General features: G+C 47.1%; 1 protein-coding gene across 1 annotated transcript in view; it reads right to left on the reverse strand.

Annotated features, from left to right (window-relative positions):
* Positions 1 to 15,202, reverse strand: part of valopa (vertebrate ancient long opsin a) — a 70,040-nt gene that overhangs the window by 18,604 nt on the left and 36,234 nt on the right. Inside the window, exon 2 of the mRNA XM_072479137.1 lies at positions 7,872 to 8,082. Within this exon, the coding sequence (XP_072335238.1) occupies positions 7,872 to 8,082 (211 nt within the window). The remainder of the gene's footprint in view (positions 1 to 7,871; positions 8,083 to 15,202) is intronic.

Below are 15,202 nucleotides of genomic sequence, written 5' to 3' on the forward strand. Positions count from 1 at the left end.
TTTTTAAGTTCCCTGTTGCATATTCAATACGCCTCTAGGGTTTCTGCTTTTTTGAGCTCTTGATATCTGTCTTAAGCCTCCCTTTTTCTCCTGATCCAATGCTGTAGATCCCTCCATAGCCAGGGTTCACTGGACTTGTTAGTCCCACCCTTTATCTTGATTGGAACATGTTGGCCCTGTACTCTCCCTATTTCCTTCTTGAATGCTTTGCACTGTTCTGTCACAGATTTACCAAAAAGTGTCTGCTCCCAGTCCACTCTGCCAAAATCATATCTGATCTTATTAAAATCGGCCAACCCCAGTTCAGAACTTTGATCTTAGGCCCATGCTTGTCCTTTTCCGTAATAATTTTGAATCTAACAGAATTATGGGGCGGGATTCTCCAATAATGGGGCTATGTCCCCACGCCCCCCAAAAAACGCGCGTGAATCACTCTGGACTTACCGGGAGAAAGTCCAGGGTGATTCTCTGATTTGCAGGGAGCTAGCAGGGCCCCGTCGTAGTCCTCACAACTCGGGCTGCCGATACGGGGGCCCTGCACTTCCGGTCAGGGGTCCGCGCATCTCGGGTTTGACGCCCATTCTCCAGCCTCGCGCCGTTCGCGATTTGGGCGCAGAGGCTCGGAGAATCCCACCCAAGATCACTGTCTGCAAAATGTTCCCCCACTGATACTTCAACCACTTGCCTGGCTTTGTCACCGAAAATTAACTCCAGGACCGCCCCCTCTCTTATGGAATCTTTTATTTCCAAACTCAGTTCGCAGCTAAAACCCTCCAGCCGAGGCAACATCCTCGTAAATCTCCTCTTCGCCCTTTCAAGTGCTACCACGCCCCTCCTATAATCTGGATTCCAGGACTGCACCCCACACTCTAGCTCTAGCTGTGACCTAACCTACGTTTTACACATAACTTCCCTGCTCTTAAACTCGATGCCTTGGCTAATAACTTCTGCTGGATGCATCTTAAGAATTCCGCTCTCTCTAAACCTTTCACACTATGGCTACCCCAGTTAATGTTGGGGAAGTTGAAATCCTCCACTGTCACTACTCTATCACTTTTGCACTTCTCTGAAATTTGCCTATACACCTGCCCTTCTATTTCTCTCAGACTGTTAGAGAGCCGAGCGAAAACTCCCAGCAATGTGGTTGCTCCTTTTGGTTTTAAATATTCCTGTATCCTGGAATATTGAGTTGCCAATCCTGTCCCTCACTCAACCATATCTCAGTGACAGTACAAAGAACAGAGAACAATACAGCACAGGAATAGGCCCTTCGGACCGCCAAGCCTATACCGGTCATGATACCAACCTTTGCCAAAACCCTCAGCACTTCCTTGTGCCATATCCTCTAAACCTATCCTATCCATGTGTTTGTCAAGATGCCTTTTGAACGCCGTTAATGTATCTGCTTCCACAACCTCCCCTGGCAAGGCGTTCCAGGCACTCACTACGTAAAAAATCTGCCTCGCACATCTCCTTTAAACTTTGCCCTACGGACCTTAAACCTATGCCCCCTGGTGACTAACCCCTCCACCCTGGGAAATAATGCCTGCCCATCCACTCGATCCATGCCCCTCATAATCTTGCAGACTTCTATCATGTCACCCCTCAACCTCCGTCTTTCTAATGAAAACAGTCTGAGTCTATTCAGCCTCTCCACATAGCTAACACCTTTCAGGCCAGGCAACATCCTGGTAAACCTCCTCTGCACCCTCTCCAAAGCCACCACATTCTTCTGGTAGTGTGATGACCAGAATTGTGCACTATATTCCAAGTGCGGCCTTACCAAGGTTCTATACAACTGTAGCATGACTTGCCAGTTTTTATACTCGATTACCCATCCAATGAAGGCAAGCATTGCGTATGCCTTCTTGGCTACCTTGTCCACTTGTGTTACCACCTTCAAAGATGTCTGGACCTGCACGCCCAGATCTCTCTGACTTTCTATATTCATAAGAGTTTTACCATTTACGGTATATTTCCCCTCTATGTTAGATCTACCAAAATGCATTACCTCATATTTGTCGATATTAAACTCCATTTGCCATTTCTCTGCCCAAGTCTCCAACCTACCTCTGTCCTGCTGTATCTTCTGACAATCTTCAACACTATCTGCCACTCCACCAGCCTTGGGTCATCCGCGAACTTACTAATCAGGCCGGCTATATTTTCCTCCAAATCGTTTATGCACACCACAAACAACAGAATCCTTGCCTTAAAATAAATACCATCTAATCTTGCCAAACTCTGTGACTGGTCGAGCCATTCTATGCCGTCCTGACTCACTTGCTGTCTCTTCTAATTTTGGCTGTGCATCTATCCCTCTTGAACCCTCTCTCAGGATCCCAGCTCCCGGTCAAGTTAGTTTAAACCCTCCCCAACGACACTAGCAAACCCCCCTACAAGGGCAATGGTAGAGGCGGGTACAATTGTTTCCTTTAAAAAACAGTTAGACAGTTACAGGGTGGGTAGACAGGGATATGGGCCAAATGTGGGCAAGTGGGACTAGCTTAGTATAGAAACTGGACGGCATGGACAAGCTGGGCCAAAGGGCCTATTTCATGCTGTAAACATCTATGACTATGACTCTATGGTCCCATTTTGGTTCAGGTGAAAACTGTCCACCTTGTACAGGTCCTACCATCCCCAAAAATAATCCCAATGTCCCAGAAATCTAAAGCCCTCCTCCTGCACCATTTCTACAGCCATGCATTCATCTGGACTAACTCCTATTTCTATACTCGCTAGAATGTGGCACCGGAAGTAATCCAGAGATTACTATCTTCTGGGTCCTGTATTTTTATCTACTTCCTAGCTCGCTAAATTCTGCTTGCAGGATCTCATCCGTCTTTCTGCCTATATCGTTGGTACCTATGTGTACCATGATATCTGCCCTCCCCCTTCAATATGCCCTGCAGCCATTAAGTGACATCTTGACCCTGGCACCAGGGAGGCAACCTGCCGCCTGAAGTCTCTTTTGCGGCCACAGAAGCACCTGTCTGTTCACCTTATAATTGTGTAACAGGTTCACCCATGGTGTCATGACGTTGGCTGCCAGTGCTTTCCCCTACACAGCCATCTCCCCTAACATTATCCAAAATGGTATATTGGTTAGAAAGGGGGATTTCCACAAGGGACCCTAGACTACCTGTCTTCCTCTACTCTGACTGGTCGTTACCCATACTCTTTCCGCCTGTTTAATCCTCACCTGTGGTATGACCACCTCACTGAATGTGTTGTCCACAGCCTGCTCAGAATTGCGGATGCTCCACAGTAAATCCACTCTCAGCTCCAGCTTCGAAATGAGGTTAGCCAGTAGCTGCCGGGGCACAGATCGGGCCGGTCTGATGCAGGGGCGCACGGCCGATCGAGGGGGGCCTACGTTACAGAGCATGCACGGAATCAAAACCGGAAGTGTGGAGGCTCATATCCACAGCTAAAGCTGCGTGAATTACTCTGGGTCCCTGCTAGCCCCCTGAAGGTAAGTGAATCGATCTATCTTTTTTTGACGAAACTCAGGAGTGCAACGCCAGGTTTTTTACGTCGGCGTGGGGGCATAGCCCAATTTTGAGAGAATCCAGCTCCACGATTTGAGCCCAACACCAAATTTGATGCCATAATACAGGTCCCACTGGCAGTTTTAGTGAAGTTCAAGCCCCGCATTGGCGGGCTCATGCAAAACAGTCATTTGCATGGATTTGAATGACAATAGCGGGTTGGACACCGCATGCTCCACTCCTCCGCGATGTTCCACCCTTCTCAGGTGGGAGTCACGTGGGTGTGAATATATGCAAGCATTTAAAAGTGGGTCTCAGCACCATGGTTGTTGAGGGACATGAGAAGATGATAAAACTCTCTAAACTTGTGTGGCTTGCTGGATGGTAGCTGCCTGGGCTGCAGGGAGTAGCAGGGAATGACTTGGTGCCAGGTCGGTGCACTCGGGGTGTCCCCCTCAGGATTGAGGTGGCCTGGCTCAGTCCACCATTGTTGCAGTAGGTGATTTAAATGCACCCTTTTGGTGCAACTTACAAGCCCCTAGCTGTTCCCATCTGACTACTCACTATGTCCTGTAGAGAGCCTCTGATCATGTGGGAACTCACCCTGGTCATCGCCTGGAAACTCTCATACCCCATGTCATGTGAGAGTACCTTTAAGAAATGGGTGTTTATAAATGGGTGTGTATATAAGTATCTGTAATGAGAGTACCTTTAAGAAATTGGTGTTTATTACTGCAGTGATATCAGAGAGTGGGTGGAGCTGGGCTGTCTGTCAGCTTTTTACTTTTGTTTTAGGCTGTTTGCTGCAGGGTTTGTTTTAGTTTCGTTTTGAGTGTTGGAGCTGAAGCCAGACAGAGCAGGTGCACTGTTGATCTCTCTGCCATGAAAAGACTATCTCTTGATCATTTGGCGAATTCAGAATTATAAATGTTCTCAGTAGTGAATGTAAACATAATGTGCTTCTGTTAAAAAGTGTTTTTAAGTTGTATGGATGTTAAAAGGAAAGCTTAAAGGATTACTTAGTGTTGTATTCTTTGGGGGTTGTATTTGAATTGATGGTTGCTAAGATGTTCACTGTATGTTTTAAAAAGGTGAACTTGAGTTCATAGAATAAACATTGTTTTGCTTTAAAAAATATTTTTCCATTTCTGCTGTCCCACATCTGTAGAGTGGGCCATGTGCTCCCCATACCACAATCGATTAAAAGTTATGGGTCAGGTGAACTCCATGATACACTTTGAGGTTCTCGAAACCCTGGCCCATAACACCCAGCAGTATCATCAACAGGATGGGTGGGATCATGCTCAGTTGCTGGCCCACCATGTGTTGGCACTCCTCAGTGACTCCTCAGTGCTCTTCCCAGATGTGCAGCCCCCTTGCAGAGGAGGCAGGGGATCACCCCAACTAAAGCACACCTGTAGCGTGGCCTTTGGAACCCTCCCTGGCACACTGCCCCACTCAGAGTAGAGGCCTCACCGGTGACACCCACCCCTCAGGTTCATGAGCTATCTCCTCCTGGTGAAGCTGGCAGCAATTGACTGACTCTGCCCCTTCTCTGATGAGCTGTTCAGGAGGGAGGGCAGGTTTGAATCTGTGGCCGGCCCTGGGGAAGAGTGGGTCCTTCCTCTCCTCAATAGAATTCAGCAGTGGGTCCACTTCAGACTCCTGAAACTGGGAGGGGGTTGGGGACAGGTCTTCTCTGAGCCATCATCTTGGCTGGAATGAGAGTGTGTGGTGAGTGGAGCACTTATAAGGAGCTTCAGCTTGTCACGACCTTTAACGTGAAATCCAGCCCCAGCAACTTCACCACCAGCATGGATGGGAATTGCTTCCATTTCACGGCCGCACAGTGTTGGTCCATTCGCATCCCCTGAATATCAAATCAAATCGTGCCCCTGATGGGAACGCGAATTGCATGCAATTCAGCTCTGACAGAAACACACATGTTCTGTTCTCCCATTGGAGATGAATCTCCTCTGATTTGTGCTCATTCTGGGAACGGCTCGAGGGGTGAGTTCCTATCCCTTGCCATGCAAATTTATGCATGGCAGGGATTTCAAGGATTTTGAGCGAGTGGCCCGACAGCGGGTTCCGGCAGCTGGTCTCCCTCCCCCTGCAATGCAAATCCTGCCCCCACCACGGGAATTGTTGGGTCACCCTCCCGCAGTATGCACCCATCAGGATAACTCAATGCCACACACCGACCCCTTAACAGTGACCACCACCTGAGACCCTCACCAGGGATCCCCAAAACAGAGACCCCCACTAGACGCTCCATAACAGAGACACCCGAACACAGACCCCTTTAACAGATACCCCATAACAGAGTTCCCCCATAACAGAGACCCTCACCAAAGCACTCCCATAACAGCTACCCCCATAACAAAGACTCCCCCATAATAGAGACCCCCATAAAAGAGATCCCCCACTAGAGACCCCCACCAGAGACCCTCATTACAGAGATCCCCATTACAGAGACCCTCATTACAGAGACCCCCATTACAGAGACTCTCATTACAGCGACCTCCACCAGATACCCCCATAACAGACACCTCCACCCATCAGTCATCCCTACATAAAAGCAAAACAGCAGTCCGCACAAAAACAGTGACAAAAAATCACTGCTTTAAAACTCACTTGTCCCTTACAGCTGCTGCCTCAGGCAGAGAAAGCCATAGCTGTAACTTCCTAGAAAGCAAAAACCAGATCACCAGGGTTTAAACCCCCTCAAATTCTTTGATCTGCAAGGCTTTTATTCACATAAAATAGAAATAGCTTTTATTAGGCTGTGATTGACAGCTTCGAGGCAGCCAGATGTCTGGAATGGATATCAAGTACCCAGCTGTGAAATTAACTGTAATGTTTCTGAACATCTAGCTATGATTGTCAGCTCATGACCACATCAAAAGCAGTTAAGTGCTTTCGCTTCCTCGTTTTCTCAGCAGAAAACACTTAACTGCTTTTGATGTGGTCATGAGCTGTCAATCACAATTAGATATTTATAAACATTGTGGGTTTTTTGATGATACTGGATGCAGATCTCAGCCAGCGTTGGGCAGAAGCGAATCTAGCCCATTATCTTCTTTAATGATAAAAAAGCCTGAATTAAATAAACTTTGATTTGAATTCATTTCAGCAACTCAGAACAGAATTCCAGTGACAGGTTATGAATGTGAATGCACACAGTGTTGCTGCCTATCGTAAACAAACATGATGAACTGCTTGACTTCTTCATTCTGGGACAGAAATAACAAATACTGCAACCTCATATGTCTTCTTAGGTGGAGAGATTTGGTCAGACTTGTTTGTGGAATTGGGAACATAACTCTCAACACCCAGCACCCAGTAGATGTAAGTTTTCTGCACAGAGGCCTTCAAAATTAACTTCAATTCTCACAACGATCCAACGGGCTGGATTCTCCACTGTCAGGATTCTCCATTGTGTTGGCAGAGCACCCACGCCTAGGGGGGCTGCCCACAATGGGAAAACCCATTGGCCAGCTTGCGGGAAGGAGAATGCAGCGAGGGCATGCCATACCTGAAAACTGGTGTGTCAGGGCGGAGAACACCTCTTCATTGTGGCTCAGTGAGCTTGTGAGGTCTCCTCCATTTACACAGTACCTCTACTCACTCTGCAGCAACAAAAGAACATCGAAAGCACCTCATCGTAAAGACTTCAGAGTGGGTGTAGAAAAGATTTATGAAAATGATCCCAGGGACGTCACATATGTGGATTCCCTGGAGAAGTTGGTGTCGTACTTTGGGAAGAGAAGGTTGGGAGGCAATTTGTTTGAGAGGCATCCAAAATCCAGAGGAGTCTAGACAGAGCTAGATAAGGAGAAACTGTTCCCATTGACAAAGGATTGAGAACCAAAGGATGCAGATTTAAGTTGAGGGCAATATAATCAAAGGCGGCATAAGGAAAAACCTTTTGATGCCGCGAATGGTGGGGATTTGGAATGCTTTGCCTGGGCGTGTGGTGGAGGCATATTCAATTGTAGCTTTCAGAATGGAAATGGAGAAGAACTTTAAAAGAAATCATTTGCAGGGCTATGATGAAAATACATAGGCATGGGCTAATATTAAATTGTCCTGCCAAAGAGTAGGCACCGATACAATGGGCCAAATGGCCTCCTTCTGTGCAGCAGCCATTTTACGTCTGTGACTCTTAGATTCCAACAACTTAAGACGATCTGCTGCAGCTTGGAAGCATGCCAACATAATATTATATAATATCTGTGAATAAATAAGGTACAGATTTGAATCCATAATAGGCTGGCTCAGAAAAAAACCTGCAAACGAACTATACATTATAAATTTCTTACTAACAGTTAACTGTATGTATTTCAGTCATGCTTTCTTCTGCTGCTGGCTCACCAGTTAGGTTCACATGTCGTGCCAATCGGACTGACGGTGTAACTGCTCCAGCCAATGGTAGGTGGGATGGTCCAGATGAAGGAAAACACCCAAATGAAGACAATGCCCAGGGCAGCATGCTTTCCTTGCAGGCGGATATTACCCAGTGGGCGACAGATCACAAAATACCGCTCAAAGGCTAGCACCGCTAGTGACCAGAGTGCCACAATGCCTGTAAAATAGACTCAGAAAATTAATAAAGCTCACGAACAACACAAATCATCAATCACCTCAATGCAAATTAGATTTCCATTATTATGTATACGCAATTTTGATTTACATGTCCAAAGTGTAGAAAGTGATATCATTCTCATATCGTCTCTTCTTACGTCTGGCACGTTGAAGACGTCCCACTGTTAGCCTACAAAATATCTAACGATCTTTCGCTCAACTGTCTTTTTATAATAATAATTTTTATTGTCACAAGTAGGCTTACATTAGCACTGCAATGAAGTTACTGTGAAAAGCCCCTAGTCGCCACATTCCGGCACCTGTTCGGGTACACAGAGGTAGAATTCAGAATTGCCAAATTACCTAACAGCTCGTCTTTCAGGACTTGTGGGAGAAAACCGGAGCACCCGGAGGAAACCCACGCAGACACAGGGAGAACGTGCAGACTCCACATAGACAGTGGCCCAAGCCGGGAATCAAACCCGAGACCGTGGCGCTGTAAAGCAACAGTGCTAACCACTGTGCTACCCTGCCACCCTAGTTGAAACATTTTCAGTACTAAACTTTTACACTGCCACTGTCCCCACAGGGCCACCACCACCACTGGGCTTGTGGAGTACCTAGCCGGCGAGAACAGCGCTGTCAACAATGCCCTCAAACTTGTGCGTTTACAAGAGGCTGCCTCCATCCGCTCCCATACCGTCCTCTCCCCCACTACCCACTTCCTCACCATGGCAATATACGTCGCCGAATAGTAGATCATTAAATTCGGAAGAAGTAACCCCCCCCACACCTCAACTCCGCACCAGCAGCACCTCCTTCATCCACGGGGCTTTACCCACACCAAACAAACCCCAAAATCAGCACATTCCCCTCCTGAAAAAAGCCTTAGGAAAGAAGATCGGGAGATTCTGAAACACAAACAAGAACCTCAGGAGAACCATTATCTTCACCGATTGCACCCGTCCCGCCTGCGACAGCGGGAGCACATCCCATCTCCTAAAATCCCCCTTCATTTGCTCCACCAATCGAGCAAAATTCAGCTTGTGCACCCCTCGTGCCACCTGAATACCCAGCTACCTAAAGCTTGCTCCCACTACTCGAAATGGCAATTGCCCCAGGCTCTTCTCCTGCCCCTCGCTTGAATCGGGAAAACCTTGCTCTTCCACATTTTCAATTTGCACCCCGAGAACCGGCCAAATTCTTAAAAATACTCATAATGCCCCCAATACCTTCCAATGGGTTTGAAATATAAAGCAGCAAGTCTTTTGCGCACAGCGAAACCCTATGTTCCACCCCCCATACTATTACCTGCCAGCCCCTTGGCACTCTCAGTGCCATTGCAAGTGACTCTCTAGCCAAGGCAAAGAGCAATGGGGAGAGTGACCATCCCTGCCTCGTCTCCCGCTGCAGCCTGATGTATTTCAAACTCACCCGATTCATTTGCACCTTCGCTATCGGTGCCCAGTACATTAGCCGGACCCAGTCTACAAGCCCCTGCCCAAACCCAAACCGCCCCAGCACCTCCCACAAGTAGTCCCATTCCACCCGATCGAAGGCCTTCTCCACATCCATGGTGACCACCATCTCCACACTTCGTCCCTCCGGGGCATCATTGTAAAATTCAACAGTGGCCTGATGTTGGCCGACAAATGCTTCCCCTTAACAAACCCAGTCTGGTCCTCCCCGCTCGGATTGTGACTCATACAGCTTCTTATAAAAATCCCCAAACACCCTATTCATCCCCACCGGGTCCAAGACCACCTTCCCTCCCCTATCCTTCACCTTCCCGATATCCCTCGCTACTTCCTGCTTCCTAAATTTATGTGCCAACATCCTACTCGCCTTTTCCCCATATTTACATACCACCCCTTTAGCTCTCCTCAACTGCCCCACCGCCTTAACCGTCGACAACAGTCCAAACTCCATCTGTAGCTTCTGTCGCTCCCTGAGCAACCCTGCCTCCGGGGCCTCCGAATGCCTCCTGTCCACCTATAAGATTTCATCCACTCACCTCGCCATCTCCCCCCGCTCCGTCTTACCCTGTGTGCCCATATCAAAATAAACCCCCCTTACTATTGCCTTCAATGTCTCCCACAGCGTGGCGGCCAAAATCTCCTCATGTCATTCAGCTCCACATATCCCCGAATTGCGGCCCTCACACGCTTACAAACCACCTGATCTGCCAATAACCCCACATCCAACCTCCACTGCGGGCACTGTTCTCCCCCCCCCACCCAATTCACCTGCAAGTCCACCCAATGTGGCGCATGATCCGATACCACAATTGCCGAGTACTCCGAAACGACCACCCCGCCAACAACGCCCTATCCAACACAAAATAGTCGATCCTGGTGTACACACTGTGCACATGGGAGAAAAACAAGAATTTCTTCCCCCTCGGCCTATCAAACCTCCACGGGTCCACCCCAGCCATGGGCTCCATAAACCCCCTCAGTTCCTTCGCCACCGCCGATATTCTCCCCGGCCTCGGACTCGATTGATCCAACTTTGGCTCCAAAACTGTGTTAAAATCCTCCCCCCATTATCAACCGGTGCGAGTCCAGGTCCGGGATCGTCCCCAACACCCTCCACTTAAACTTTACATCATCCCAGTTCGGGGCATCAACATTCGTCAATACCACTGACATCCCTTCCAATTTCCCACTCATCAAAACGAACCTCCCCCCGGCGTCTACCACTATTTTCCCCACTTTAAAAGCTACCCATTTATTTATCAAGGCCGCTAATCCCCACATTCAATCCAGAGTGAAATACCTTCCCAACCCACCCTTATCTGAGCTTAGTCTGGTCCCCAATCCTCAGATGCGTTTCCTGTAAAAACCCACCTTTAGGCTCCTCAGATGTACAAACATGCGAGCCCTGATTGACCGGCCCATTCAGCCATTCAGCCCTCACACATTCCATGTGACCAATTTGGTCAGGGGCAACCCCACCTAACCCTAACCCCCACCCCCCATTAATCAGCAATATTCCCTCCTGGGCCAGCCTCCAGCACGTGTCCCACACCCCCTCAGGCCTGTCCTCGGATGTCCACCATCATTGACCCTCCCCATACCACATTTCATAAGCCCCTCCCCTGTCAGCAGCCCCCTCCTCCCCCACACTACAACCCCCATCAGCATTCTCACCACCTGCTCACCCCCCTACTCCCCTTCCTTGAACTAGCCCACCCAGCTAGCCTGGCAGCCCCATCCATGCCATCTAGCATCATACCCCCACTGATTCCCCTCCCTCCCGCTCAAACACTATCCCGGTGCAAACAACAACACCAACATTCAAGACCAAAAACAAAGAAATGAGCAACCACCCATCCCCCACAGAAGAACACAGGACAAAGGTCCCCAAATAAAAAAGAACACATCCTCCAAAGTTCAAAGTCATCCTTCTCTGCCAGTCCATTGCCCCTCAAAAACTCAATCGCTTCCTCCGGTGTCCCAAAGTAAAATTCACGGCCACTCTAGGTCACCCAGAGGCGAGCCGGGTACAGCATCCCAAATTTCACCGCCCTCTTAAAGAGGGCAGCCTTCACCTTATTACAACCCACTCTCCTCTTGGCCAGCTCTGCACCCAGGTTCTGATACACTCAAAGTTCATGCCCTCCCAGGTACATCGCCTCGCCTGCCTGACCCACCTCAAGATCCGCTTCTTGTCCAAAAACCGATGCAGCCGCACCACCATTGCCCTCGGCGGCTCGTTACCCTATAGCTTACTCATCAGCGCCCTGTGCGCCCGGTCCACCTCCAGGGGCCATTCAAAGGCCCTCTCCCAGCAACCTCTCGAACATCCTGGCCACATATGAGCCCGGATCTGCTCCCTCACTGCCCTCTGGCAGCCCCACGATCCTCAGGTTCTGTTTCTGGGACCGGTTCTCCAAATCCTCCACTTTCTCCTGTAGCCACCTCTGAATATCCCGCATCACCTCCACCTTGGCCACCATCGAAGTGAGCTGCTCCCCGTGCTCCCCCACCGTCGCCTCCATCTTCTGGATCGCCTGGCTCTGAGACTCCAGCCTCAAGTCCAGGCGACCGATCCCCGCCTTAATCGGATCCACCATCCTCGCCAGGTACTCCAGAGCCGCCTTTCTCTGCTGGATGAATCTTTCGTCCACCAGCTGCTCCATAGACCACTGAGACGTTAGGTCTGGTCCCTTACCCTCTGCCATCTTCCTCTGTGTCCCAGGCACAGTTTCTCGCTCCAACTACTCCTTTCGCTTAAAACCACTCCTGGCCAACAAATCCATCCACCGGTGGAACACACTCTTCTTCCCCCACTCCTGCACCTTTTTTCATTAACACGTCCGCTCGTTAGCTGCGGAAAAGGTCCAAAACCACTGCCACCAGCGAGAGCTACAAAATGTACGACCATTCACACCATGGTCGTCCCTGGAAGTCTTAAAAAACGATTTAAACTATCAGTTATTAGCTGAAAGTAATGGCAGGTTTTCATGTGTTGAAGCTTTTCCTGTAAACTTTATTTTCTTTTTGGAGACAAATTATACATTAAACTACAGAGAGGAACCTTCCCTGTTTATACTTACCACCCATCACACTTTCTATGGAATCACAGTCCGTTTAACAAACAGTCCACAGTTGCTCATGGCTTCCAGTGAGTTCCTGTAACCCCGTTTTGTCAAGTAGCAAATTCAAATGACAACCTCAAGTCTCTTTTCTCAGTTTTTGGAGAGTTTCTTAAATCCACTGCCAACAGTTAAGCCTGTTCTGATTAGTCTTCGTCCACATGGCCATCCAGAACAAATTTCTCATAATCTGCAAGGCTGTAGAATTCTTGTTCATCCTAGAATCAAGTGTTTGAAATTCACCTGTTTGCAACCTTATACTTGAAACAGCTTTCTGGGACTTTGGCGACTCAGAGACTTCTCATTATAAACTCAGTGACAGTTGCCATTGTCTCCAATTGTAAATACTTGCACCTTCTTTTCAGTGAAACAATCTAAGCTTTCCGTTGATCTCCAACAATCAATCCACCCAGGCTTACTGTCAGATAGATGTCAGAACAGATTGCAAGACACCTCTTCATTTACCCTAAATTTAAAGCTATAGTCCCAAACTATAATAATTTTGCAAATTCATAATTATAACAAATTAATCCCAGTATTCCTGTGTTAATCCTATAGCAACATTTCTTCTATTTCAAACCTTACCAAATTTTTGTTTAAAACATGCAAGTGCCTCTGCCTGAGCCATTTCTTGTGGCAAAGCATTCCCTGCTCAAAAACTATCTGAGTAAAGACACCTTTGCTAACCTCTCTCCTCCCTAGCCATCATATTTTTAAATTAATGATTCCTCATCTCTGATATCTCACTGGAAGTATTCTTTTCCTATGAAATCTATCAACATATTTTATCATTTTAAAATCTTTTACTAAATATTTTCAGGTTTTCCGCTGTTGCAGTGCAGAAATGTCCCCTTTCTTGGCATCACCTTTGAGAATCTGTCTTATGTTCTCAGAAATGTTATTGTGCTTACTATAGGGTACTATAAGATGGTTAAAATTGAATGGTATTCTAACTGTTGCCTTGCCAATGTTTTCTCTAAATTTATGACCATAGCAACAAAAACAAAATATTGTAAGGCTTTTCGTAATGGCTTTATCTTCTCACACTCTGTGAAAAAAAACTGGGATTGGGAAACAAATCTGAATGAATAATAAAAGTAAATTTTAATCAAAGGGCACCAGACAACTCCCTAATTTCCTTACCATAACATTTCATCAAAGAACTCTCTGTGAATTTATTGACTATGACTTGGGAAGTCCTAACTATTTAAAGTTGGCTTGCTTACATCAAGTGGTCTGGATTTTATTAGCATTTATAATGACAATTCCCAATTGGTATACATATAAGCTATAACTTAAATGAGTCAACCTCTTATTGCCAAGCTCATCAAAATGAAAGCTAGCACAATTTTGTTAACAGTACTTATGACAAGAATACATTAAGAAGCAATTAAAAGCAAACTGTAAATATATTCAAGGTACTTATGCAGATATTATTAATCAATGGAATTAATTTCTGAGTGCCATGATGACTACAAAGGACACGGGAGGAGGTGGGTGAGGTCATCTATAGATCTCCCTGGGGGCTTCGTGGAATATGAATTCACCTATTGAGCGGGCGGAGGCTCATCCAATGGGAGATGCATGGCATGAGTTTAAAACCTGTAGTTTCGACCCAGACTGACATCTCTCTCGATCCCCGGGCTGGGACGTAAGTGTTGTAAGCGGAGGTCGTGCCCCTTTTTGTTCCCACAATAAACAAAGTTATTGTTAGTAGACTGGCCTTGGTGGTCATTACACTGAGGTTTTTGAAATAGTTCACATTATCCAAGATTAACAAAAAAATAGGATTGCTTTAGGTTAGGCTCTGTGTATAGCTAACAAGTTATCATTGTTGGATGGCATTCTACTGAATATGGTTACGATCCCTGTAGAGATCAATAATTCTTAAATAAAATTTCCAGTTAATAACTGGACGAATTACATACCAAGCTATCACATTTTAAGGTGTTTACTGTAACAAGAGACAAAATACTATATTGACTAAACACTATCTGTGTAGGCAAATTAGAATTTAAATCATAGAATGGAACAGCCCCTTCTCATCTTCAGCATAACTGGGAAAACGTTTGTCACAGGAATATATTAAACTGTCCTTTAAGCAGGCATTCAATGCTTCCAGACTCAAACCAAAATGATTCTTAGCTCCCAAGGGTTCACTTCTATTCTTCTCCTTTCTCAGCCTGGTAACTTCTAACCCCAGAATTATCCTTCACCATGGGAGTATCATTGCACATCCTCCTTCCTTCGCAAGCCAGGCAAATCTTCCAACTTTAACTCCTCAAGAGCTTGGGCAGGATTCTCCCTCCCGGCACACCAGTTTCCTGGTGCGGCATGCTACGCCGGCTGCGGGATTCTTTGTAGCACCAAAGGCCAATGGGGTTTCCCATTGTGAGCAGCCCAACGCTATTGGGAAATCCCCAGGCATGAGTGTGCTCCCATTTGCATTAGACATGAATGGCGATGGGAGTGCAAATTCTTGTGATAGGCCCAAATCATGTTTTATGTTGGAGTAAACCCA

The sequence above is a fragment of the Scyliorhinus torazame genome, chromosome 16 (genome assembly GCF_047496885.1).
Source record: "Scyliorhinus torazame isolate Kashiwa2021f chromosome 16, sScyTor2.1, whole genome shotgun sequence".
NCBI classification, from domain to species: domain Eukaryota; kingdom Metazoa; phylum Chordata; class Chondrichthyes; order Carcharhiniformes; family Scyliorhinidae; genus Scyliorhinus; species Scyliorhinus torazame.